This window comes from Gopherus flavomarginatus, chromosome 6 (genome assembly GCF_025201925.1).
Source record: "Gopherus flavomarginatus isolate rGopFla2 chromosome 6, rGopFla2.mat.asm, whole genome shotgun sequence".
NCBI lineage: Eukaryota > Metazoa > Chordata > Testudines > Testudinidae > Gopherus > Gopherus flavomarginatus.
Genome location: NC_066622.1, coordinates 24883253 through 24906812, shown reverse-complemented (window position 1 = coordinate 24906812; position 23560 = coordinate 24883253). Strand labels below are relative to the sequence as shown.

At 41.3% G+C, this 23560-nt stretch overlaps 1 protein-coding gene across 3 annotated transcripts in view; it reads left to right on the top strand.

Moving 5' to 3' along the window:
* The window catches only part of FLNB (filamin B), a 92949-nt gene that overhangs the window by 53047 nt on the left and 16342 nt on the right, over positions 1-23560 (top strand). Inside the window, exons 25-40 of one of the 3 annotated variants that reach the window (XM_050958490.1) lie at positions 1546-1713; positions 3270-3362; positions 4252-4375; positions 4909-5065; positions 8749-8938; positions 11087-11334; positions 13158-13232; positions 13977-14079; positions 15093-15233; positions 15829-15957; positions 16615-16788; positions 17595-17753; positions 18206-18409; positions 19260-19412; positions 20390-20512; positions 22624-22890. In XM_050958490.1, coding sequence (XP_050814447.1) covers positions 1546-1713; positions 3270-3362; positions 4252-4375; positions 4909-5065; positions 8749-8938; positions 11087-11334; positions 13158-13232; positions 13977-14079; positions 15093-15233; positions 15829-15957; positions 16615-16788; positions 17595-17753; positions 18206-18409; positions 19260-19412; positions 20390-20512; positions 22624-22890 — 2508 coding nt within the window. The remainder of the gene's footprint in view (positions 1-1545; positions 1714-3269; positions 3363-4251; positions 4376-4908; positions 5066-8748; positions 8939-11086; positions 11335-13157; positions 13233-13976; positions 14080-15092; positions 15234-15828; positions 15958-16614; positions 16789-17594; positions 17754-18205; positions 18410-19259; positions 19413-20389; positions 20513-22623; positions 22891-23560) is intronic. The other 2 variants (XM_050958491.1, XM_050958492.1) reach the window with 2 other exon arrangements.

The following is a 23560-nucleotide window of genomic DNA, read 5'->3' as shown; positions in this document are numbered from 1 at the left end:
TCTGCTTCTGGATCACTCACTAGTTCTGCACAGCTTGATAGCATTTTGCTAACACGTGGTCAAACTTGTGAGAACACAACATGGAAATTCAAAGAGAATACTGACATGTAATTTAACTTGTTCTGTCTGGATACTGCACATTTTTACTGTGCAGCAGGCTTAGAAGTGTAATAGATCCAGTTTTGTAGGCTGTGTGAAGCCCTTAATTTATGAGCAAATGAACAATTAAGCTGTCACTTTCAGCTGCCATAAATGAGCAGGATACTAGTGGGGGCAAAATGAATGGTGATGCAACTAATTTTCTTGCCACAGACTGAAAGCTAGGTAAGCGACTAGAACTATCCACTTAGTACTGGAGTCTTGGTGAATATGCACAACAATTAGACTTGATAGGTGGCTTTCACAGAAGTACAAAAGACTGAGCATAGGGGCCAACTCACTACACTTTTTAAAAGTGCCACTCCCCTTCAACATTGAGGAACAGTAAGGTAATACAGGGAAGCCTGTACTGTACTTATGATGTATGAAATAGCTTTTAGTTTTCAGCATTACTAGGAACACATGAAATAATGAGAAGGCTAAAACTTTCCTTTGACTGTAGCCAAACACTTCAGACCAGAAGCTTTAGGGACTTCAAGTGCTTATTTATTCTTGTCCATAACACAACATACTGTTGGACAAGTTGCCATCTGGATGGGAGTGGAAGCCACTAAACCATGTTGAACACTGCAAAAGCACAAATCTGATGTCCTAAATCTTAAACTAGGCTACCCACTGCTGTAGATGGCAATGTTGGAAGACTCACTGCCTCTGTGGTGGGGAGTAGATAATTTTTGAAGCAGGTTTCTTCTTGATACAGATTTTGAAAGAAACCAAGATACAAAAGTGAGCTGGCTTCCATTGATAGCAACACTTTGTTAAGTTATCCTCCCTTAAAAATATTACTTTTTTTTAATTCTCTTTAGCTAAGGAGAAAATTAGCTTTAGCCAAGTATCAAGTGGAAACTGTAGCCGATGGCCTTGGAAACAACCTATCAATTATAGAACCTTGACACTTGACTTACTCACCTTTTTTTTTTTTTAAGACTTTGTTGGGAGCACTTGACCTGAATACTTTGAAGTTATGGTCCCTTTTTTGATCAAGCAAAGTTCTCCACCCCACACCTGATTATCTTCGAAACCAGCTCTGAATTGGAGGATAGTGTTCCATTATAGTCAGATTCATAGAAATGTAGGGAATGTGAAGGGTCACTTAGTTCAGCCCCTGAGCTTAGGCAGGACCAAGTAAACCTAGACCATCCTTGACAGGCTGGACAAACCTGTCCTTAACCTCCAATGATGGGGATTCCACAACTGCCCTTGAAAGACTGCCAAACTGAAGTGCACATTTAGTTTTCAGCTACGCCAGAAAATAAAAAGCAATCTCTACCCTTAATGTTGGAAGGAAATACTGTGGGTGCAAAAGATGGTGGCAGGAGGCTACAGTGAGCTTGCGTTTACTTAAACCCTTCAAACTGCCAATTGTCTACACTTCTGTCTTTACAGGCAGTCCATTTAAAGTTCCTGTGAAAGATGTTGTTGACCCATACAAGGTAAAGGTTGCAGGTCCAGGTCTAGGAACAGCAGTTCGAGCCAAAATCCCACAGTCCTTTACTGTGGACACCAGTAAGGCTGGAATAGCACCTCTTGAAGTTATGGTGGCAGGACCCACAGGTAAGGACAATAGCATTATCCTACTTTTTGTATCTTGCAGCGGGTGCTGGATTAAAGAATTGTGGGGCCTTGTGCATTATGGGGGTAGGGCGAGGTGGTACCTTCACTCAAATTTGGCCTGGCTGCTGTTAGGACGAACCTGAGCAGTGCTGTGACTCTGCTCTAGCTCGCTTTCTCCTGCTGCCGCTAGCCCCGTGCAGCTTAAATGGGAGCAGCTAAGAAAAGCACGTATACTCCATCATCCCTCCACCAGCCCCATTTATCCCGACAGCACTGCTGGGATGTGCATATGAGGGGAGAAGGGAAGGAGGGGAACATCCTGCTTGTCCAGGACCTTCCTAGCTACTTGCCAATGTCCCTAAGTCACCACTCCTATCACCCACCCTGCTCTTGTGGCATGGGCCACACTTGTGTAAGTAGCATTGCTGCACTTCAGTGCCACACAGATTTGGCCTGCTGCAGTACCACTCACCTAAATCTGGGGGGGAGCTTAAGATGGGGGTGCCATGAAGTATAGAGTGCACATGGGCTCATCTGGGTGCGTGAGTACCAAAATGTATCAAACTCTTGTGGAGATAATGAATGACTAGCTCCATTGACAGACTTGTTCCATAAATACCCAGGAGAGCACAAATCTAGTAACTTTAGCAGTACATTAGCTTTAAATAGATCTTCAGTCTTAAACTTTGGAAGAAACTGAGGGGCAACAATGAATGGGCTTCCTCCTGGAAGAGTTGACGTTTCAGGAGGTAAATATTAAGGCGGTGAGATTCAGACCTATTAAAGCAATGCATCAATCTTCCCCTGCCTTTGGGAGGGTGAGAAATGCATCTTTGTCCCCATAAAGCCCCAAACTGAGTTGTACCACACGTTAGCTTCACAACCAAACAAATCTGTCAAGTGAGATGGCTTTTGACAAATGTCAAAACTCTCTCTGAAGCAAAGATACTAAATCTGTGCCCTGATCTGTATAACACTAGGACTGCATTTTAGTTCATATTGCCTCTACTATACAAATCCAATCTGCTGAATAAGTCCACAGACAGAACACACATGCCACTTCAATTGAAGTAAAAGCTTTGTCTTGAACTAAGCAATCCCAAGTACCAGTAGCTAAATCTAAGGGGTGGTAGTTCATTTCTCCCCTACCCTCTAGGATTGCTCCTCTTTGGTCAAAAACAAGCAAGACAAGCATGCCGGGCATACCAAACTCTCCTTTTTAAAATGGAAGATTGCTCTTTCAGTAGGAAGCTGTGTGAGAAGTCTGCAGAGTACATTTGGAAGGCCTGCACAGCTTGACTAGCTACAGCTATGACCCACTTTACAGAAAAGCAGATGCTGCTATTACTAACTCAGAGGTTGAAGTCAAATGTATCAATATATAGGATTCATGGTACTAGAAGAATTTGACTAGCAGGGGTTATCTTGTTTGTGACACCTCTGGCCTGATCTCTCTGCTGACCACACACAGCCTCTAATCTCCTGTTTCATAAGCCAAGATGAGCCATAGCTCTGTAAACATGAGTGCTCTTCAAATAACCATTATCTAATTCTAGCTGATGAAACAGATTCCCCGTCATGGCGCAGTCCATTGAAAGCGATTTCAGAGTTCTTTAAAGGTGACCCAAAGGGGGAAGCTAATGAGCCAGGTTTGCATTTTTCACTAACTGCTGACAGCCTATATGCACAAATCCTTCTGCTAAGAGCAAAAATAAGTTTTAAAAATTTTTTTTAAAGGCTTTGCATGGCAACTAAACTTCACTAATAGCTGCAGAATTACTAAATTTATATTAAAGCATTACTGCAATTATAGCTTGTCTTGAAATGTATGATTTGAACTGATTAACTGCATGCTAAGAAATTTGCTGCAACTGCAGTAGAAGACTTGAAACAAATTGTTTCAAGTTATCTTAGGATTTCCTGTGTCTTAAAATGAAGCATTTTTTGGACCACCTACTTAAACATTTGTTTTAGTGTAAATGATCTCCGTTGGGCAGTAAAGCTTTTTCCAGATGCACTGAAGGAGCATGAGTCTAAAATCACTGTCTTGTACTAACATGCTTTAGAACTGGACTCTGCTTGCAGTGTATTCCAGTGTTAGTGTGCAATCTTAGCAGTGACTGACAGTTGAGGCAGCTATCACCTTTCCCTCTTTTGTAAAGCTCTTCAGATACACTTGAGGAGTGACATGGTCTAATTGCCGTTAGCCAGAATGGTCTTGAAAGGCAGGCTTTCTCTAGAAGTGTTCTTTTGGCTTTGACTAAACTGGCAATAGCCATCAGCAAAAAAGCCTAAAGGGCTGGTGGAGATGGATGCTTGTTGTCTCTGATCCATGGCTCATCAACATAGTTTCCACCACTTTATCTCCTAATATCTGCACAGTGAAGTCCTTCTCAGAGGCTTATGAGATCTGTTGTAAGGCTTTAAATCAATAGCAGCACTTTAAGCTTGAAGCAACAAAACTGCTAATACGATTCTGCTGTTCCAATAGGATGGGTTTGACTATTGCTGTTGAACAAGTGGCCTGTTTGTTTTTAGGAATGGTGGAGCCAGTTAATGTAGTTGACAATGGAGATGGCACTCACACAGTAACATACACACCTATGCAGGAGGGCCCATACGCAATCTCTGTCAAATATGGCGATGAAGAGATTCCTCGCAGGTAAGCTGACAAAGCATCCATTTTTCCAGGACAAGCCACCTACCTAAATAGCACTTCACCACAGAGTTCATGTTCTGAATAGTCTTAGCCTTCGTAACTTTAACTGACTGCTTTGAACACCTATGCTTCCTCCTAAATCTGTACTTAAAAAGAGGGGTTTTCTGGATGTTGATCGCAAGAGCCAGTCTGCATTTTTAAACTTGGTGTTAGACTTGAGAGGTATAGTCTATTCCCCAGACCATAACACAGCAAGGTTCTGAGGTGGCCTCTGGTTAATTCTTCCCTAGCACTTGGGAGAGTTTATGCAGTGGCATGTGCATGCCAGGATAGAAGTGAACTCTCAAGCGACAGCATCTCCATTTACTGTTGCCTTCAAACTAGAATCTAGATTAGTCTTGGGTCCCAATTCAGGAATGTATATTGGTTAGTGGGATTTAAGTACATGCCTAAGTGTTGTCCTGAGTAGTGATAGTACCTACTGTAAAGCCTAACAAATGATGACTTAACAAACACATTTGTTCCCCTGTAACAAGTCCTTTCAAGGTAAAAGTGCTTCCTACATATGATGCCAGTAAAGTGACTGCAAGTGGACCAGGTCTCAGCTCATATGGAGTTCCAGCCAGTTTACCTGTGCAGTTTGCTGTTGATGCTAAAGATGCAGGAGAGGGGCTTCTGTCCATACAGATAACGGTAAATCGTTAATCTTATTTATCCAAACACTCTGTTCCTGAGTGGGAGTAGGTTAGTTTAAAGTCGGCTTCTCATCAGTTGCCACACCCTGAAATACCTGGAGTCATTGAAAGATGTGCTCTGGCTAAAACATCAAGTCAAATTCAGATATTGCTTGGGAAATTACTTCAGGGTGTTAATCCTTAAACTTCAAACAACTGAAGATTAAGGCTGGCCAAGCATTTAATGACCAGTTGTGCTGTAGTAAAAACTTCTAGTTTTTCTGATCTTTCTCCAAAGATCAAACATGCTGATACTAAAAGAGAAAAAAAATCAAGCTTCCTGTTTGCAGACTCAGATAACTTTAAATTTAAAAGGAAATGCCTTCCTACTTACCCGACCCAGCAAGGCCACAGTCTTGCACTTCTGCTGTTGGCTGTTTCATAAACTAATCAAATGATCCCCTATTCAGGCTGCTAAATTTACAGGCTCTTAAACTGATAGATCTGTAACTTGCATGTCTGACAAGTTTTGCTATTGCTGCAAGGACATCTTTGTTCCCCGAAGTATCTAATAAGGTAGGGGAGGGGTTGTGGCAAGACTGTGGCTTGGGCAAAATTGCCCTTCGTGCAGTGAGCTAGTAAAGTTTGCTGATCAGGGCTGGAGTAAATGGTTTTAGACACATGGTCGTCTTTTTGCATTCTCTATCCCTATCCTCCATTTCAAGGCCTTTGCAGGGTTCATGCAGCCAAAAGTCATACTACATAATGCAGTTGCTTGGTTTGTAGTTCTCCTGTTAACAGTATTCGTAATGTGTAGCAAATATGTAACCTCCCAGTTTGCAGTATCTTGCCAAATAAAATTCTGTAACAGTTAAGTGTGCTTGGCACTGCATAGGCTAGTCTTATTGAAGGTGACTGTGTACTCAGTTACTCTTATAAACATCCTTTGCACAGTGACTTTTGGTGGTTCTGCTTCCATTCACTCATCTGATATAGGGCTTGTCTAAACTGGCAATTTTTTTGTCACCAAAAGGTGGCTTTTGGTGACACAACTGCAAGAGGGTACACATGACAATGGAACTTTTGTCGTGAAAAACACCCAGGTTTGGCAGCAACAAAACTTCCACCCCTATGGAAGTATCGGCCAGTATCCCACAATGCCTGCCCTGATTGCTCTTTTCAGTGTCTGGATCTCTGCTGCCCTGCAGGCACGCATCCCTCCCCTTTGAAAGCTCCAGGAAGTATCTGTGCTGCTCTATTTGGGGAATAAACAAAGAGCAAACCATTGGAATGCTCCTGTTCTGCCCTGCACTAGGAATGTAGCAGCAGGCAGACTGCTGCTGCAGGTATGGTGACCAGACTGCAAGTGTGAAAAATCAGGATGGGGTGGTGGTAATAAGAGCCTATATGAATCCCAAAAATTGGAGCTGTCCCTATAAAAACAGGACATCTGGTCACTCTAGCTGCAGGGGGAGGGGGACAGACTCCTGTGCTGCTTTGCCATTCCTCAGCATGGCGAGCTCACAAAGCTACTTGTGATGCTGCTCTCCGTGGCTAAGGGGGCTATGGGAGAACTTGGAGAGAATCCCAAGATGGCCAGCGATCAGCTTTTCCTTCCCACAACACTGCACTGTGGGATACATGCCCACAGTGCATTGCTTACCCTGTGAATGATGGTGTCCCCAGTATGGACATGATCTGTCAAGAGGGAGCAAGTGTGAATGCCCTTTGGTGATTTTTGTTGGTCAACACCCAAAAGTTGACCAAGTTTTTGTCAACAAAACTTGGTAGTGTAGACAAGCCCATAGACTAAAAGAGCAAGGCATAACTCCTTGTACCTAAGATGTCAAAGTGTTTTAAGGTGTTAAAATATGAACCATTTAGGTCATAAACTTAGGCCATGGCTACACTTACAGTTCTGCAATGCTGGTAGTTACAGCTGTGTTCGTACAGCTGTGTAGGGCCAGTGCTGCAGTGTGGCCACATTTGCAGCACTTGCAGTGCTGTTGGGAGTGGTGCATTGTGGGCAGCTATCCCAGCATTCAAGTGGCTGCAACATGCTTTTCAAAAGAGGGGGGTGGGGTGGAGTGTGACAGTGGATTTTTGGAGCTGACACTGTTCTCAGCTCCCTGCCTTCCAAGTTCTAAGGACTGGAAGATACACAGTGCCTACCTTCAATCATTTTAAAAGTTTTGACCTTTCCCCCACCAGTCTCTTATTCACTGAATGCTAATTATGCACTCCTAAATTGCAGTCAGACCATGTAAACAGTTGCTCAACATTACCCCTCCCCCCTCTCTCCTCAAGCAAACAGCTTTGAACATTCCAAAGCAATTCTCCTGCCTTCGCTGGCTCGCTTGCTGGAGCAAAGAGCAGCTGTTTGTTTTTTAGCTAAGTAGCTACGGGGAGATCGGAGTTCAGCCATTCTTCTGGTTTGTTGACAGGAATTCTGGGATACCTCCTTATACCCCGGAGGCCAATAAAAGCTCTGGTGGTGTCCACACTTGCTGACCAGCGCTGCATCACCAGCGCTGGAATCGCTACACCGGAGGCAGACCAGGTGTACAGCCAGCGCTGCAACCAGGGAGTTGCAGCGCTGGCTGTGCTTTGCAAGTGTGGCCACATCCTGAGTTGCAGCGCTGTAACCCCTCACCAGCGCTGCAACTCTCCAATGTAGCCAAGCCCTTAGATGAGATCTGCAACTTTATGAAGGGGTCCATTGTGGGGTTTTCTGGAAGCTCACTTTACACTTTGTAGCTGTGTTCAGAACAGCTTTGTTAGAAGCTATCTTGTGCAGCCTTGACCTTGGTTTTAGATGTGAAACTTGTGCATGCCTGAGCTTCAATACTATCCCGACAAGCAAGTCCAAGCAGCTCCTCAGTTCTTGTAATGCTTTTTGAATATTCACTGTAGTAATGGTAGTTGACTAGACTAATGTAAACTTTGCTGTTGCCCAGCTCAAAAATCATTTACAAGACCAGTCTCTTCAGATGAAAGCTTAAGTAGGCTCAATGCTTTTGCCTGACATTGCTAATCTTTCAGTAAGCAACTGGCAGCAAAACTTATTTTTACATACTTCATGTTAAACTATCTGAACCCTGCCCATCTGAGACTTCAGACCTACAGAAATGGATATTGAGAAGGCCGACTACATTAACCATAGTCTGGACATGTGCTGGAAATGAGATGCTTCCTGAAGTTGAATTCTATGGTGACTTGCATTAATATATCCTTTGTCTCGTAACCATAAGGTGATATGCTGAGTATATAAGCATCTTGAAAAGATGTTGCATAACTGGTTTTCGCAACATTTGAATTGACGTATGTAGGGGGTACTGTGGGATTCTTATGGTATACTGAAAAATCTAAAAAGGACCTGAAGGGTTGTATTGTAAACTACCTTGGGTGGGGCTGGATGCTGCGAACACTTGTCTGCAAATAGACAGTGAAAGTTGTGCAATATAGCTTCTGATGCCTGTTTAATTTTCCACTTAAAATGTCATGTTTTGGTGCTAGTCCTTTGTTTGATCTGTACGCTAAACAGTTTAGGCACTAACTCATCCAGAGTTTAAGAACATGCAGGCCCATTTCTAAACTTAAGTTTTGTGGCCTGAACACTTCTTCTGTATCCATCTTCTTAAGAGAGCCTTACATTTAAATGTAACTCATGAGGCAACTATTAATGTCACTTGTGCCCCTCAGGACCAAGAAGGCAAACCAAAGAGAGCTGATGTTCATGACAACAAGGATGGCACTTATGCAGTGACATATGTCCCAGACAAGACAGGCCGGTATATGATTGGTGTCAAATATGGTGGGGATGACATCCCATCTTCTCCTTACCGAATCCGTGCGTCACCAGCAGGGGATGCAAGCAAGTGTTTGGCCACAGGTATGTGGCGAGTCTGCTGTGTTCCAAAGTACTTGGTATATTCTTACCCTTTTTTTTTTTCAAATGAATATTTCTAGCCAAGCTACAAACGGCTTTTGTAATGACCTTGCCTGAAAAGACTGCAAAAGTGAAAATGAAGTAACTGCCTTTATAGTAGGTGCAGTTACCTGCAGGTCCCAAAATAGATTCTCATAAAACATCATTCTGACTAATTGACTTCCCTAAGATCATCTTTTAGGGATGATTCCTTTTCGTGGATTAAGATGAAACTCTTGCTGGGGTAAGCCAGATCTCTTCATCTGCAGCCCTTGTTTGACTGTAGAAAAGTCAAACAGTTGAAGTTGGAAACTTGCATTGGCATAAATGAGAACTTAAACATCTCTGCAGGGTAAGAGGGGTGTGATTTAAGACCTCACTTCACATGCAACCCCGCATGCAAATTCTAGCAGAACCAAATGTACAGAAACCAGCTTCAGTTGAAGTGAGAAGAGCACTTGTGCTATTAGGAAACAGCTGTGTCGTGTCGTTCCCCCCCCTCCCAGGGATTACAGTAGCACCCGAAGTCCATTGTGTCAAGTCCTGGACAGAGAAGTAGTCCTTTCCCTGAATTCAATCTGTAGAACTGAATTTAATGATCAGAGGCTTCCGAGCTGCCAGTTTATAGGACTTAAATTCCTATAGTGAACACACACAGCAGAGCTCTACTTCAGGTTTTGATGAGTTTCAGGAAAAGCATAGAATCTTAGTTTTTACTTGCCAGCCAACATCTGACTTCATTGCTGAATTTAATGTAAATCTAATCTACATCTACATACCCATAAGGGTTTTTAGATAATGTTTTGACTTAGCCTGGCACTAATTGGAAGTTTTTATAAAGTTTAACTGTCACTTTCTAAAGTTAATGTTTTTGACAGTTGAGACATTTCAGGCTTCTAAAATAACTGTATAGATTCCTATCACAAATGAAAAAATGCACTGCAGGGATCTTAAATCAAAATTCAGGGGAAGGGGAGAGAACATTTGGCTTAACGTCCTCATACCACTTTCTGATCTAGTGAAAATTATTCAGCATTGCTGAGAGCAGCACTTAACTGCTAAAGCCTTTAATTGAAACAGTTTCTCAGATGTCCACTTAAATCACTTTCCTTAATTTATCTGTGACATCCATATAAACTCAAATGCTGCTGATCTATATTAAATGACTAAAGCTGTGAGCCTTTTGGTACTTGTAAACAAATTGCTTTCTTAGTGATGAATGCCATTGTTTGCATTCCAGAGCATATGTCTTAAATGTATCATAAACCTTACACTTCATATTTCTCATCACTGACTTAAAAATCCATGTCTCTTTTAAAACTGGGTTATACTTGATAGCTGTGTATTCATGGGAGTTTCTCAAACAAATGAAACAAAGGGAGCAAAAAGTCCTGTGGGTGAATACCCACTTTGTCAGATGCATGCACCCATGAAAGCTCATGCTCCAGTACGTCTGTTAGTGTATAAGGTGCCACAGGACTCTGCTGCTTTTACAGATCCAGACTAACATGGCTACCCCTCTGATACTTAATACAGAAAAGGTTTCAATTGATACCTTTTTAAGAGGCCTTTCTTGACTGTCAGAGAAGGGGGAAACATGGTCAGTTGTAATTGCTAATCTATTTCATTGCTAGAATACCTTTCCTTAGCCCATACTAAGGAACTGAGTTTTATTTCACTCAGGGCGTCTAGTTAAGTGACTAGGTTAGGTCAGCTGGGGATCCATATATTAAGCAGCCTCCTGATAAAGGATTAAAAGTGATAGGTTGCTTTCTTAAGTGTAAGAGTCCATCAGCTTTCTCTCTCAGAAGCTTTATTTTATTTTAGCCTCACCCAGCCTACCTGACTGAGCTGAATAACAAGATTAAAAATTGGCTCTTGCAGATAAATAATTCCTGAAACACATGAATATGTAAGCAAAAAAGAATACAACTCATACCACACCATAAAACTGGTGCTGTGACCATGTTACTGTTTCTCTTATAGTATTAGTGTCTTCATGGGGGGTATGTCTGTTCAGTTTGCTGATATGATTGAAGCAAATCATCCTAGTTTCTAGAAAAAACTGATTTGTAAAACTGAACACTTTCTGTAACCAAAACTGCTTTCTAGGTCCTGGAATTGCATCCACTGTGAAGACTGGTGAGGAAGTTGGGTTTGTAGTAGATGCTAAATCTGCAGGGAAAGGTAAAGTGACATGCACAGTCCTGACACCAGATGGTACGGAAGCTGAGGCAGATGTTATTGAAAATGAGGATGGGACTTATGATATCTTCTACACTGCTGCTAAACCAGGAACCTATGTGATTTATGTCCGCTTTGGTGGAGTGGATATTCCAAACAGCCCTTTCACTGTAATGGTAAGTTGTTGTTGTTGTTATTTCCCTCAGCCATACTTCAGATTTTATATAGTAGTTTCTTGAATAGTCTGGCGGAAAACATTTGAACACGCATTACTTATGTACATAAAATTTTACATTTCACAGTACAATTGGGTGCATGATACCATGTTGATCGACATGGTACAAGGATGGTCTTTTGGACCGATTTTTTTTTATCTTCACTTCAGAGTTTTCGTCTCTACTTTACTTTAGATGTTTTTAAGAACCATGTCAGTGGCCATAGCCTCTGCTTTAGAAGTCCCATTACTGTAGCTGTACATTTTGCTACATGTGCATCATGTCTGTCTTGTCAGTTAGTAATTTGTAACTTCATACCAAATAACCTATAGTAGAACATACTGTGCTTAATATTCCAAACACTTTTTTTTTTCACAATTGCCTGCTAAATGACTTCTAATCTAAAGTCAGATCCCCACTGTCTTCTAGCAAGTACTCGTTTATACATGGGCATGCTAGGCCTTATTTTTCCTGTTTAAGGAGGTTTCAGACACGGCTGAGTGCCCTTGAGTTGTAATTACCAAAGAAGCCCTTGGCAGTAGATAGCTTTTTAAAAAAAACCAAAAAACCCTGAGTACAAAGTTTGGCTTAAAAAAAGCTCTGTGCACAGCATTGATCTGTCACATAACAAATCTAAAGACCAGGATAGGTCAAGGAGGCTCTTGACTATACTCAAGCATTAGAGGGATAGCTGTGTTACTTTGTATCCACAGAAACAAGGAGTCTGGTGTCATCTTAAAGACTAACAAATTTATTTGGGCATAAGCTTTCATGGGATAAAAAGCGCACTTCTTATGGGTTACTAACGGCACTGTTTTTTTCAGTGCCTAAATACTGGTGGGTGGTGTTCCCATAGTGTAGAGCAGAACATGTCTCAACACTTCTTCCCAGTGTTAGGAAAAACAAGTGTTGCATCAGACTCCCCTAATCACTAAACCACTGTGGTATTGGGCTGAAAGGCTTAGAAAGCTCAGCCAATAGTGACTGTACCTATAGCCAGCCAGTTTTAATCCAGTTGCATCACTGCATGTTTGACTTCACAGCATGATGTAGCAGTGTTGCCCTTCAAAGCCGTAAGCTTAGCTAATTTATATTAGCTACTGTAGCCCCTGAAGACACTTCATTGAGAAGTGACTCCCTTCACAGCTGTGCAAAACATCTGCCAGAAGCATCTCTTGAGGTCAATGAATCTGTTCCAGAGGCAGTCGATTTTGCTACTTCCTAATGTACTGATGCATTCATAAGTCTGATGTCGGGGGTTTGGTGCTCAATACCAAAGAGCAATAGCTGTCTCTCTAATAGACCTCTTCGTTTCAGTGTAAATTCCCAGTGTGTTGCATCACTTAAGGGATCTGCAATGAAATAATGGGCAAAGCAAGTTCAATGGCATAACACCAGCTGAAATGTTCTGGCCTAATGTGATACTCTGGATTTCTATTGCTTTAAGTAGGAATGACTTGAGTCTGCCAGTCATCCTATCTGTAAGTTTGGGAAGGGAGACTTCATGACACCAATATGGTTCTCTTCCACTGAAGTCACCATCCCAGAACGTGCATCAGGAGAATCCATTATCTAAGCAGCTAACATTTAGTCAAGGATACTCAGTCAGTTTCTGCAGTTGAATGTCTCCCTCCTGGTGGTGAGGTGCCACTACAGAACTGGGAGGAAATATTTGGGATGGGGAAATGACTATGAAGTGAAACCCCTTAAGTGTTCTGTACTCTCTAAAAGTATTCATTCCTCCACACTTGACATCCAATTAACCTGCGTTTGCCACTAACCAGGCTACGGATGCAGACGAAGTTGCAGTAATGTCGCAGGAGCCAGTAAGCGCATGTCCCCCTGGATTCCATCCCTGGGTACACAATTTTTTACTCTTCATTCACATTCCATTTCAGAAATGACAACCTGCTGCTTGGGACTGCTTGGTCTTTCTGGTCATTTGTTCACCGCTTTCCAGCTGATCAAATGTATTTTGGGATTCAGACTTCATGCAGATCTGTTTTCTTTGCTGCTTAAAGGGACTCTCCAAACTCTCAAACATGAAGAGGAACAGTGTCCATTTATTCCTTCTATTTGTGTAACTTAACAAATTCAACCTTGCAGTATAACTTCAAGCAAAGTTTTCCCAATATAATGGCAAACATTGTCTAAAACTGCATTGTGAAACTTGTATTTCTTCAGGCAAAAATTTGCTGCTGCTGCTTACATTGCAATCATTCTACCATTGTAAAAAAAAAAACCTTTGTTCCAGGCCTTGAGCAACTAAAACTCTTATCTCAGATGGAACCATTTTGCATCTTGTGTGTGCTAAATTCTTTCATTTTCTTTTACTTATGTGCAATTTTTATCTTAAACTTGCTGAAAATCTTTCGACTTTGGCAGGTGGGCCAATATTAAGCTGGTGGATATTAAGGGATGCTTATCTGGGCAGTTGTCTATTAGGCAAAATTCTGTAGTTGATTCATCTCTACAGTACTTAGTGCAAGTTTTGTGCACTGCACAAAACTGCACACAGATCAAATTCTTTGTACTGTAAACAAACACTAGCTGCGCTATACTTGCTCTGTCCCCATAAAATGACAGCTCCTTGTTTTCTTTAGGTCACAGAAGAACCATACATTCCTGTTGGTGACATGAATGGTGTGGGATTTAAGCCCTTTGATCTAGTTATTCCTTGGGCTGTAAGGAAGGGAGAAATAACAGGTAATCACTTCATAGTGTGACAAGCTGCATGGAGCTGCCTAGCTTTTGACAGCACACTTAAGCATTTACAACTGTCAATGTGATGTGGAAAATAGTATTGAATATCTTGACATTAAGTACTACGTAACTTGACTTTGGTTACTTGCTTACAGGAGGCGTAAGCAACGTACTTAATAAAATATGCATGTGTGAAATATGTTCTAAAATTCAACAAGGCAACTCCTGGCACTGCCACTAATCCCATTAGTCCTAAACTGAGATGTTACCTATCCCATTCATGGGCTCTGGATGCCGCTTTCTGGAGCACCTGTATGTTGCTCCTGAAACTGTAATGCAACTTATCAAGTGAACTCCTCCAGCATAATGATCATAGTCCACAGCTGCTGACTCTTCTTCCAGGCCTTCTGTATAGCCTCAGTAGCTGACATTCTGGTCACTGTTAGAAGTGATAACAACCCAAGTCCTCAAATGCACAGCTTAAGGGGGCTGTCACAAATTGAAGGATCTTTCTACTGGGATGGTGGCTAAAGTAATATGAAGTGTCCCATTTCATCTGCTCCCCACTCCAAATGCACTGTAGGCCAGGTATCTGCATTTATTAGAATTGGTTTTCTTCAAGAACATGCACACTTGTCCTTCAGCTCAGTATTTGGCTGGTGCCCAGGTGGCTTCCTTTAAGGTGCTCATAATCACTTTTAAAGGATTGTGGGGGAGCCCATTACAGAAGTGAAGTGTAACTTGATTAATGATCATACATCCTACTAAACTTTCATTTGGCCAGTATAATCTTGTGCTACATCACTAGGCTGTTCACTGTATGTTTGCTGTACAAATACAATATAGAAGCACAAGTAGGAATATTAGGCATTCTCATTAGACTTGTATTTGTACTTGTGAAAAAGTAACTTACCATCTGAAATGCTTTGGTTCAAAATGGTCAGCTTGACTGTTCAAAGGAGTGTGTGCGCGAGTGCTATTCCAGTTTCCGTTAACTCTTAAATTGCCTTCTATAGGTGAAGTTCATATGCCCTCAGGAAAAATGGCTACACCAGAGATTGTAGATAACAAAGATGGTACAGTAACAGTTGGATATTCTCCTACTGAGGTTGGGCTGCATGAAATGCACATAAAATACATTGGAAACCATATTCCAGGTGAGTGTCTAGCCGCCTTTGCATTGGGACACAAATTGTCAGTGTAAAACTGGGAATGTTCAGTTTGCTCCCAAATATCTTTTTGGCAATTTAGTTGTAACTAGCAGGTTGCATAACTCGGTTTAAGATGTATTCACTTAACTATCAAAGTTAGAAATTCCCTGAGACACTTACTATTCAAATAACTTGTCTTGTTTCAATAGACAGGGAAACTAGAGTGAGAGCAAGTAGAGGCAGGGGAGCTTCCAGTGCAGTTTAGCATCACAAGACAGATGTAATGGACCTGGTTTTGGGAACCAGGTTTTGTGGTTTGTGACTTGCTAACAAGTCTCCCATCTTGGCTCTGAATGAGCTGAGCAATATGTTTTGAGCTGGGAAGAAGACTGGCATGTTTGCAATTCCTTGGTTTTTAGAAGAATCTCCAATAATTATGTAATGGAAAAAGGAAGGTTCTGAGGAATTATGTATGCCAAACATAACACTAGAAAAGCTAGGATCTTGTAAACCATTGAACGAACATCCAATGCTTCTAAACCCCCAAATGTGGTTTTGTGCATATTTTTATTGTCTGGTTTATCTCTTAAATCCTCTGTAGAGAGCCCACTACAGTTCTATGTAAACTATCCAAACAGTGGAAACGTGTCTGCCTATGGACCTGGTCTCATTTATGGTATAGCAAACAAACCAGCGACTTTTACCATTGTCACAGAAGATGCTGGAGAGGGTGAGTTCTTTAAGAGGGATGGTAAATATTGTTTTAACCAAACTTTTTAATTCTGTACAAACAAGCCTAACGCCATTTCAAACACATCAGATGTAATCTGTATGCATAATTGCACTTAAGTCATAAACTAATAGTGATGTTCTAATTTACTGGAAATAACCTCTGAATAACTTTTTCTCTCTAATCTGTTAGCTGGGATTCTATAAGGGAAAACTAAAGTTAAATGCTGACATGAGTAGACTGTCAGACTCCTTTTTCTGAATTCTAACTTGCACACAGCAGAGTAAAAACTCTCTAACATTTCCTGTACACAGTTGTATTTCAGACTTTCCTGGAATAATAAACTTGGCTTAATTTGGAGGGGGAAGGGGTGAAATTCATTAATCAGTAAATTGACTCTGACAAATCAGTGTTCCATGAATCGAATGTAGTAGATTGTATCATGCTCGGCCAAGGCCACCTTGGCATACTTCTAGCTGGCTGAAGCAAGTGGTTCTTTGGCTAAAATTCTTTTTCCGAAAGGATAAAACTGAATGGTAAACCTCAAACTGAATACTAAGTAATAAATGTATTAGTAACTGCCTTCTTTACAGCTACTTTGTCTCTTTAAATTTTATTTAAAGGTTACTCAGTTAAAATACTAGTACTTTCTAACAGGTGGACTGGACTTGGCTATTGAAGGACCTTCAAAAGCAGAAATTAGCTGCATTGATAACAAAGATGGCACTTGCACAGTCACTTACTTGCCAACCCTACCAGGAGATTACAGCATACTGGTGAAGTACAATGACAAACACATCCCAGGCAGCCCATTCACCGCCAAGATCACAGGTATGAAGAACACACTCAGTTAACTGTTCCAATCAACAGATGGTCAGATTCCAGAGTGTAATCCAACTGCCTCTTCAGCGTATAACTGCAAAATTGGGAAGTTACTCTGTCTACCTCATCCAGACTGCAGGCCAATTTTATGTTTAGCCAGTGAAGTCTACGTATTAGCCTTGTAAATTAAACAGTAAGGCTAGTAACTTACTCTATTTAGTTATGTATGAGATTAGCTAGCACAAGAATGGCAGTAATAAATTAAATTGCTGTAATGGTAAGTGCATGGGATGAGAGAAGGACCTGGAGGTCCATCTAGCCTCACACTGGCTCAGAATGCCTTTAGATGAGGTCTGCAAGTGTTCAAAGTGGAAACAGACACAAACTTGTGACACTGACCAGCTCACTTAAATTACCAAGCTGGACTGAAAGAATCATGCTAAAGTGTCTTCCTAACATAATCTTGTTCCATATTTATCCTTTCATGGAGTAGAATTCCAGATGTTCTTATGAGACCACCATAGTAGGACATGATAAATAGACTAAGACATAGGAGCCAGTAAAACTGAAGCTGTTCTGGGCCACTTAACTAGATCCATATAAATAGAGACACCAGATATCAGCTATGTGTCAGGTGATTTCAAAGCATTAGAATAGTGTGTTTTATCAGATGATAAAGCAAGAAAGGCAGAGCATGCTGTTGCCTCACTCATGGTCTGGCAGAGCCAGGAACAGGATGTGGGCCTCCCAGCTCAGCCTGCCTTATAAAGTTAGTCCTATATAAATCTAACTGGAATCTGCTTGTATTTTTGTAGATGATGGCAGAAGAAGATCCCAAGTTAAGCTTGGTTCTGCTGCTGACTTCTTGCTCGACATTAACGAGTCTGATCTCAGCCTCTTAACAGCCAGTATTAGAGCCCCGTCTGGTCGTGATGAGCCTTGTCTTCTGAAAAGATTACCCAATAACCACATTGGTAAGCTCCGCATCTTCCTAAGAAAGGAAACTAAAATGCTGTCTTGCACTTGTTACTAGCTGGTCATTCACTGGCTTGTGGATTGGGTTCATCTTTCCTGTGTCGTCCAGTCCTCACCTGGCAAGTGTGGTGGCCAGGAACAGAATGGGTATGGAGACTAAATGCCTGCCTCTCCCTTATGTAATACTCCATACTGGGGTTGAGGCACATCTGTAAGTGCACTGATGCTACCCATGACTAATCAATTTTGGATTAACAGTCTTCTAGACTCTGGTATTCCCTATTGGCCCCTTAAATGTGAACTGCAGCTACATAGCAAAATTAAAAGGCTTAATCACTTCTTCAGTGCAGTGCTTCTCGATTCATGTGACAAGGATTTTAATCAGGGTGGCATGTATGCAAACCTATAAACCAGCCTGTGTGTCTGCTGTGATTGACTCCTTGCCTTGTAGGTATCTCATTCATTCCACGAGAAGTAGGCGAACACCTTGTCAGCATTAAGAAAAATGGAAGTCATGTGCCAAACAGCCCTGTCTCTATCATGGTGGTTCAGTCAGAGATTGGAGATGCCAGCAGAGCAAAAGTTTCCGGCCGTGGCTTGATAGAAGGACGCACGTTTGAGATGTGTGATTTCATTGTAGATACAAGAGATGCAGGTTAGTGCTATGTGAAAGGTCCCTTTTGGAACAGTGGTTCAGCACACTTCTGAAGGAGGCCTGAGTTACGGGCTCTTCAGGATGGTGCCTTTCTGACATTGGGATTATCCATTTGAAACTACTCCAAGAAATGCCAAGTGTGAATCAGTTGTTGGCCTCAAACATTCTTAAGTATTCGTGCTACTAAATTTGAACGCTATTCAAGTTGTCTCTTAGAAACAAGTGTAAAGGCTTTCAAACTGTCTGTCAAAAACACCTAAGACTAAGCTAATAGATTCAAGAAGCCACTTTTATTTGATATTTTGCATATAGATTTCCTGGTGTGTGTTTTTGTTTTTTCCCCCCCTGTAGTAGGATACCTTTTTCCTCTTTGTGGGCACCTCTTGCAACAGGGGAAGGTGCACTTACAAAGTCAGGAAAATGTGGCTGTAAAACTGCCAGTTTCTGACATGGAATCAAAGTACTTCCCCTGTCTGAAACTAGTTGACTGAGTGCTGACAGCATAACAATCTAAGAACTAAAAGACGGGTTATACCTGACTTGTTTTTATATATATCCGCCCACCCCCGGCTTGTGTCTCACCAACAGACATTGGTCCAATAAAAGAGATTACCTTGCCTTTCAGGTTATACAATGGCAGCCAGAACATACTGCAATAAAAATAGCATTAGGCTATCTTTGTTCAAGATTTCATGTGACTAGTTAATCCATATGCTGAAATGACAGGCATTTTTTGCTTCAAAATCAATTGCCAAGCTTGGATTTGAACCATATTTGACTTCAAATCATTTGTCCCTAACTGAGTTTTTGGACTATACATGAGACTAAACTGACATGTTGCAACTTGTAGGTTATGGTGGGATCTCACTGGCAGTTGAAGGACCTAGTAAGGTGGATATTCAGACAGAAGACCTAGAAGATGGAACCTGTCAAGTATCATATTTTCCAACTGTACCTGGTGTGTACATAGTGTCCACTAAATTTGCAGATGAGCATGTTCCAGGTAAGAAGGAATGGCTTGCTGTACCTGAATCAGGGACTTAATACCTCCTGGCTCCTGTACTGCTTCCATTGTTTTTATATTTGTTGCCTTGGCTGTGACCTGTTCGACACAGATGTTTGGATGTGCTTGTCTTGAACCATCAGGGCCATAAGGGAGCACTGAGGTAACCTCAAGGGAAGATGTGTATTGCATCTCTAATACCAGTCTATTAGCCATATTAAATGATTGTCTTTTGGGCATCATGGTTGTTTAGAATGCAGGGGGGTGTTTAGTGGGTTACATGCTCTGGTTTACCTCTCCCAGAGTAACTGCTTTAGAGAGGGAAAAGACCAAGAACATTGGTGGGACCACCCCTCAAGTAAAGGAGAGGATACTAAAAGCTCTTTCTGAACTAAGGCTCTTCTCCCTCCCTTCTCCTCCTCCCCCCGCTGAATTCACTGCATACTAATACAGGAGGGAAAAGGAATCTAAAATCCTGACCTAAGTGATACTTTCTGCAGGTGCACAGACACCAGGATTAGTCGTCATCTTCTGCAAACATGTTCAGAGCAGGGGGATCCCAGTACCATAACTTGGGCATGAGAGGAAAGTGGATTTCTCCCATCAGTGTCTGCACATGCAACAAAACTTGTCTCTGAAGAAATGTGTAGTAGTGGTGGCCTTGATTGGAGAGGCATCAAAAAGGCACTTACTCAAATAGAGTAACTGGTCCATTAATCTTGCTAGTTCAGTTGCTGCATAGGATTAGCTAGCAAATGGTACCAATATCAGACTCTTGAACATTTGGGTTCTTCACTATTCATCAGAAGGAGTAAGTGTCCAAAATTTTAGCCATGGCAATTATATCTATTTACTGTCTTTGGCTCTGCTTTGACTAATCTTTTTATTTCTCATCTGTTACACTAACTTGAAAAATCCTACACTTAAATTGACCATCTTTCAAATATTTCTAAGCTGAAATGTTGTGCTACTTACAGGTAGTCCATTTACTGTGAAAATAAGTGGTGAAGGAAGAGTGAAGGAGAGTATCACACGAGCAAGAGGCGCTCCCTCTGTTGCAACAGTTGGAAGCATGTGTGACCTTAACTTGAAAATTCCAGGTAACACTTCCTGGCTGGCTATTATACTTCACAAGGCTTAACTTCATGTTTTACATCCATGCCTCACTTACCACAGAAAATATAGTGGGAACATTGAACCTGCAAATGATTGCTTGTTTAGCATGCTGTTAGCCAAAATGTTAAATGTCTTAATGAGGCCTGAAACTTAGAGTGCGTTTATATATTAATTCTCAGATGCATTAGTTAAGCCATTTAGAAAGTAGGCTGTAACAATGTTTGACAAAGAAGTAACTTACTGAATAAATAAAATCAAAGCACATAGTGAAGTGGAAAGTAGAGCTATACAACAATTACTGTACTAACTTAACCTAGAGACAACTTCTGTCTAACTTGTTTTTTAACTTGACAAACTTGAGGAAAATGTAGGCGTTTTAACAATATAACCTTCTTTAAATCCATGATCACTTCCTTAGTGTGGTGTAACTATTTATTTCAAAATGCTTATGAAATATTTTCAGTGAAGCTTTTCATTCAGCTAATGGTATTTAGATGTTGATAATAGAAACTAGTTATCTATATTCTCTAAAGTGAGCTTGTGAGCTATAGGACCTGAGCTGCTTGCTTATTTACTGTTTCTAGTGGAAGAATTTTATAACTGTATTTTGACAATTTCTCAACTTTTATTACAATAACTGTTCCAGCTGTTCTTGCATCTTCCCCTCCCTTATTCATTTCATTTCCTTACTGCCTTCTCTTAGTGACTTGGTTTCAAATAGCTGTATCTCCGTAGAAACTCTCTCATTTCTGTTGTCAGTTGAATTACGTCTGTCTGTCTGAGCTGAAAGACAATTGCCCAACTCGGTTGAGAGCACCTCAGTATCGTATTTCCATGGCTGGATGAGCTACTGTCAGGATCCAGACTTTCCAGACAATCTGCCTATTGGGTCCACAGCAATACAAAGTGCTCAGTGGAGGCTTTGAAGGGATGGAGGGTGCATTTTTAGCACTGGGCGCATAGCGTCTGAGTGGCAGTGTGCTCACATTTAACTACCCAGTCTGACTTGCATAAAATCCCATTCTTACAGAACATGATGTTGAAGTGAATATCCGTGGGCAGAAATGTAATGCATTAAGAGGGAATTTCAAAGAATTAAGTGAAGTTCAATAGGCAAGCAAATCTCCTATTAGCCCCTTAAAAACAACCAGAAAAGTGACTTGTAGCTACTTCCATAATGTGGAGGTGAGTCCTAACTGTCCTGGAGTAAGGACACACCCAATTTGTAATACTTTCAACAACCATATTACCTCCTTTCTGGATAAATGACCTTATGGTGAACAAATACCTTATTTTCAAGAATGCTGAGTTAAACCACAATATTCTGAAATTTCCATGATATTGGTGAATGTCTTACTGATGGTGACATTCATAATGTTCTTTTATATCTCGAATAATTATGCAGGCTTTCCCTGCCTTAATGGCTGGCTGATATTTCATCTCTTCCTACAAAACTATCTGGATATTGCTGGCTAGGGTAAATGACTCCACTGTGAAGACAATGGAAATCCAATGCACATTAGCTCTTGACCATCTTCTATTAAACATGTCAATGGTGCTCTGCAAGCATGATCATAAATCTGTAACATTGTCACTTAGAACAAGAGAGATTAGACCAACTAAACAAGCAACAGACCATTTATGGGTCTTGCTCAACAATGCCAGGCAGTACAGATGTATGTTCTCAAGCTTAATGTCTTCCATACTAGGAGGGTAGAACTACAGAAATGGTGTATTCTGCCCTTGTGTCAGGGAGCTCTGGATTGCCCTGTTGGACTTGGAAATAGTTCTGAGACTGTAAAACTCCTAGCCCAGAGACTGAAAGCTACCATGCCAGATAAAGGGGTGGATTCTTTGCAGTTGGGTCTGGGATAGCCTTGGCAGGACTCAGCATGGATGCAGTTTCATTTAAAAATAAGTGAAAGCTACATTCATTATTCTTTAATCTATCCCATAACAGTTTTGCTCGCATCTGTTTTAGGTGGAATATTTTTACAAGTACCTAAGGAAGTTGGCCCTGCAAAGCCCATTGACTCAAATCTCAACCTTAATCATTTTGTTCCACTAGTGACTGCTAACCTCTTTTTCAATCTAGAAATTGATAGTGATGATATGACAGCCCAGGTAACTAGCCCCTCTGGAAGAACGGCCGATGCAGAAATAAATGAAGTTGGAAAAAACACATACTGTGTCCGCTTTGTGCCACAAGAAATGGGGATCCATACTGTGGATGTCAAATACAGAGGACAGCATGTCCCAGGCAGTCCTTTCCAATTCACTGTTGGGCCACTTGGTGAAGGGGGAGCTAATAAAGTAACAGCTGGAGGTCCAGGACTTGAGAGAGCAGAAGCAGGCATCCCAGGTGAGAATTCCTTGATTTCCCTACCAAACTCCTGTAGCTTGGAATACAATATTGCATGTTTGGCTTTAGAGCAGCAAGTTAGGTAGTACCCTATATAGTCGTCTGCTGTAAACAGGACTCTGTACAGCTTGATGACTGACTAGAGCTTAGTTGTAATATTGGTGCATCACTTCAAGCTGTGTAGTGTGCAGCTGAAATACAGGCCAAGGAAAGTAACACATACAGCTGCATTGCATGGGTGGAGAAGGTCTTGTATAGGAATCTTCAGTTTCTTAAATTCGTGTTCAGTGACATGCCATATTGATAGGACTGTCGTAACCCCAAGGTTATCTTGACTAGGAACTAACACCTGTCTTACCTTTTTAGCTAAATGGCACAGACCCCTAGTAGGCACTGCAAGACACTGATGCAACTTGCTTGGGTCTACCTTAGCCTAATGCCAGTGCACATCTACACTAGGGATTTACATCTGTTAAATCAGTGCAGAACAGTACAGGTGGGGCCTAAAATGTAACTGTTTGTTCTAACTTAATAGAGAACTCACTAGATTGGGCTTTGACTCAGACAACTGCACTAAACCTGACTGATTCAGTGAATAGAGGCAGAATTATATGTTGAAGGTGCTTGTAGCTTTGACCTGTTGGTCAGTAACATTACCTAAAAATGAATT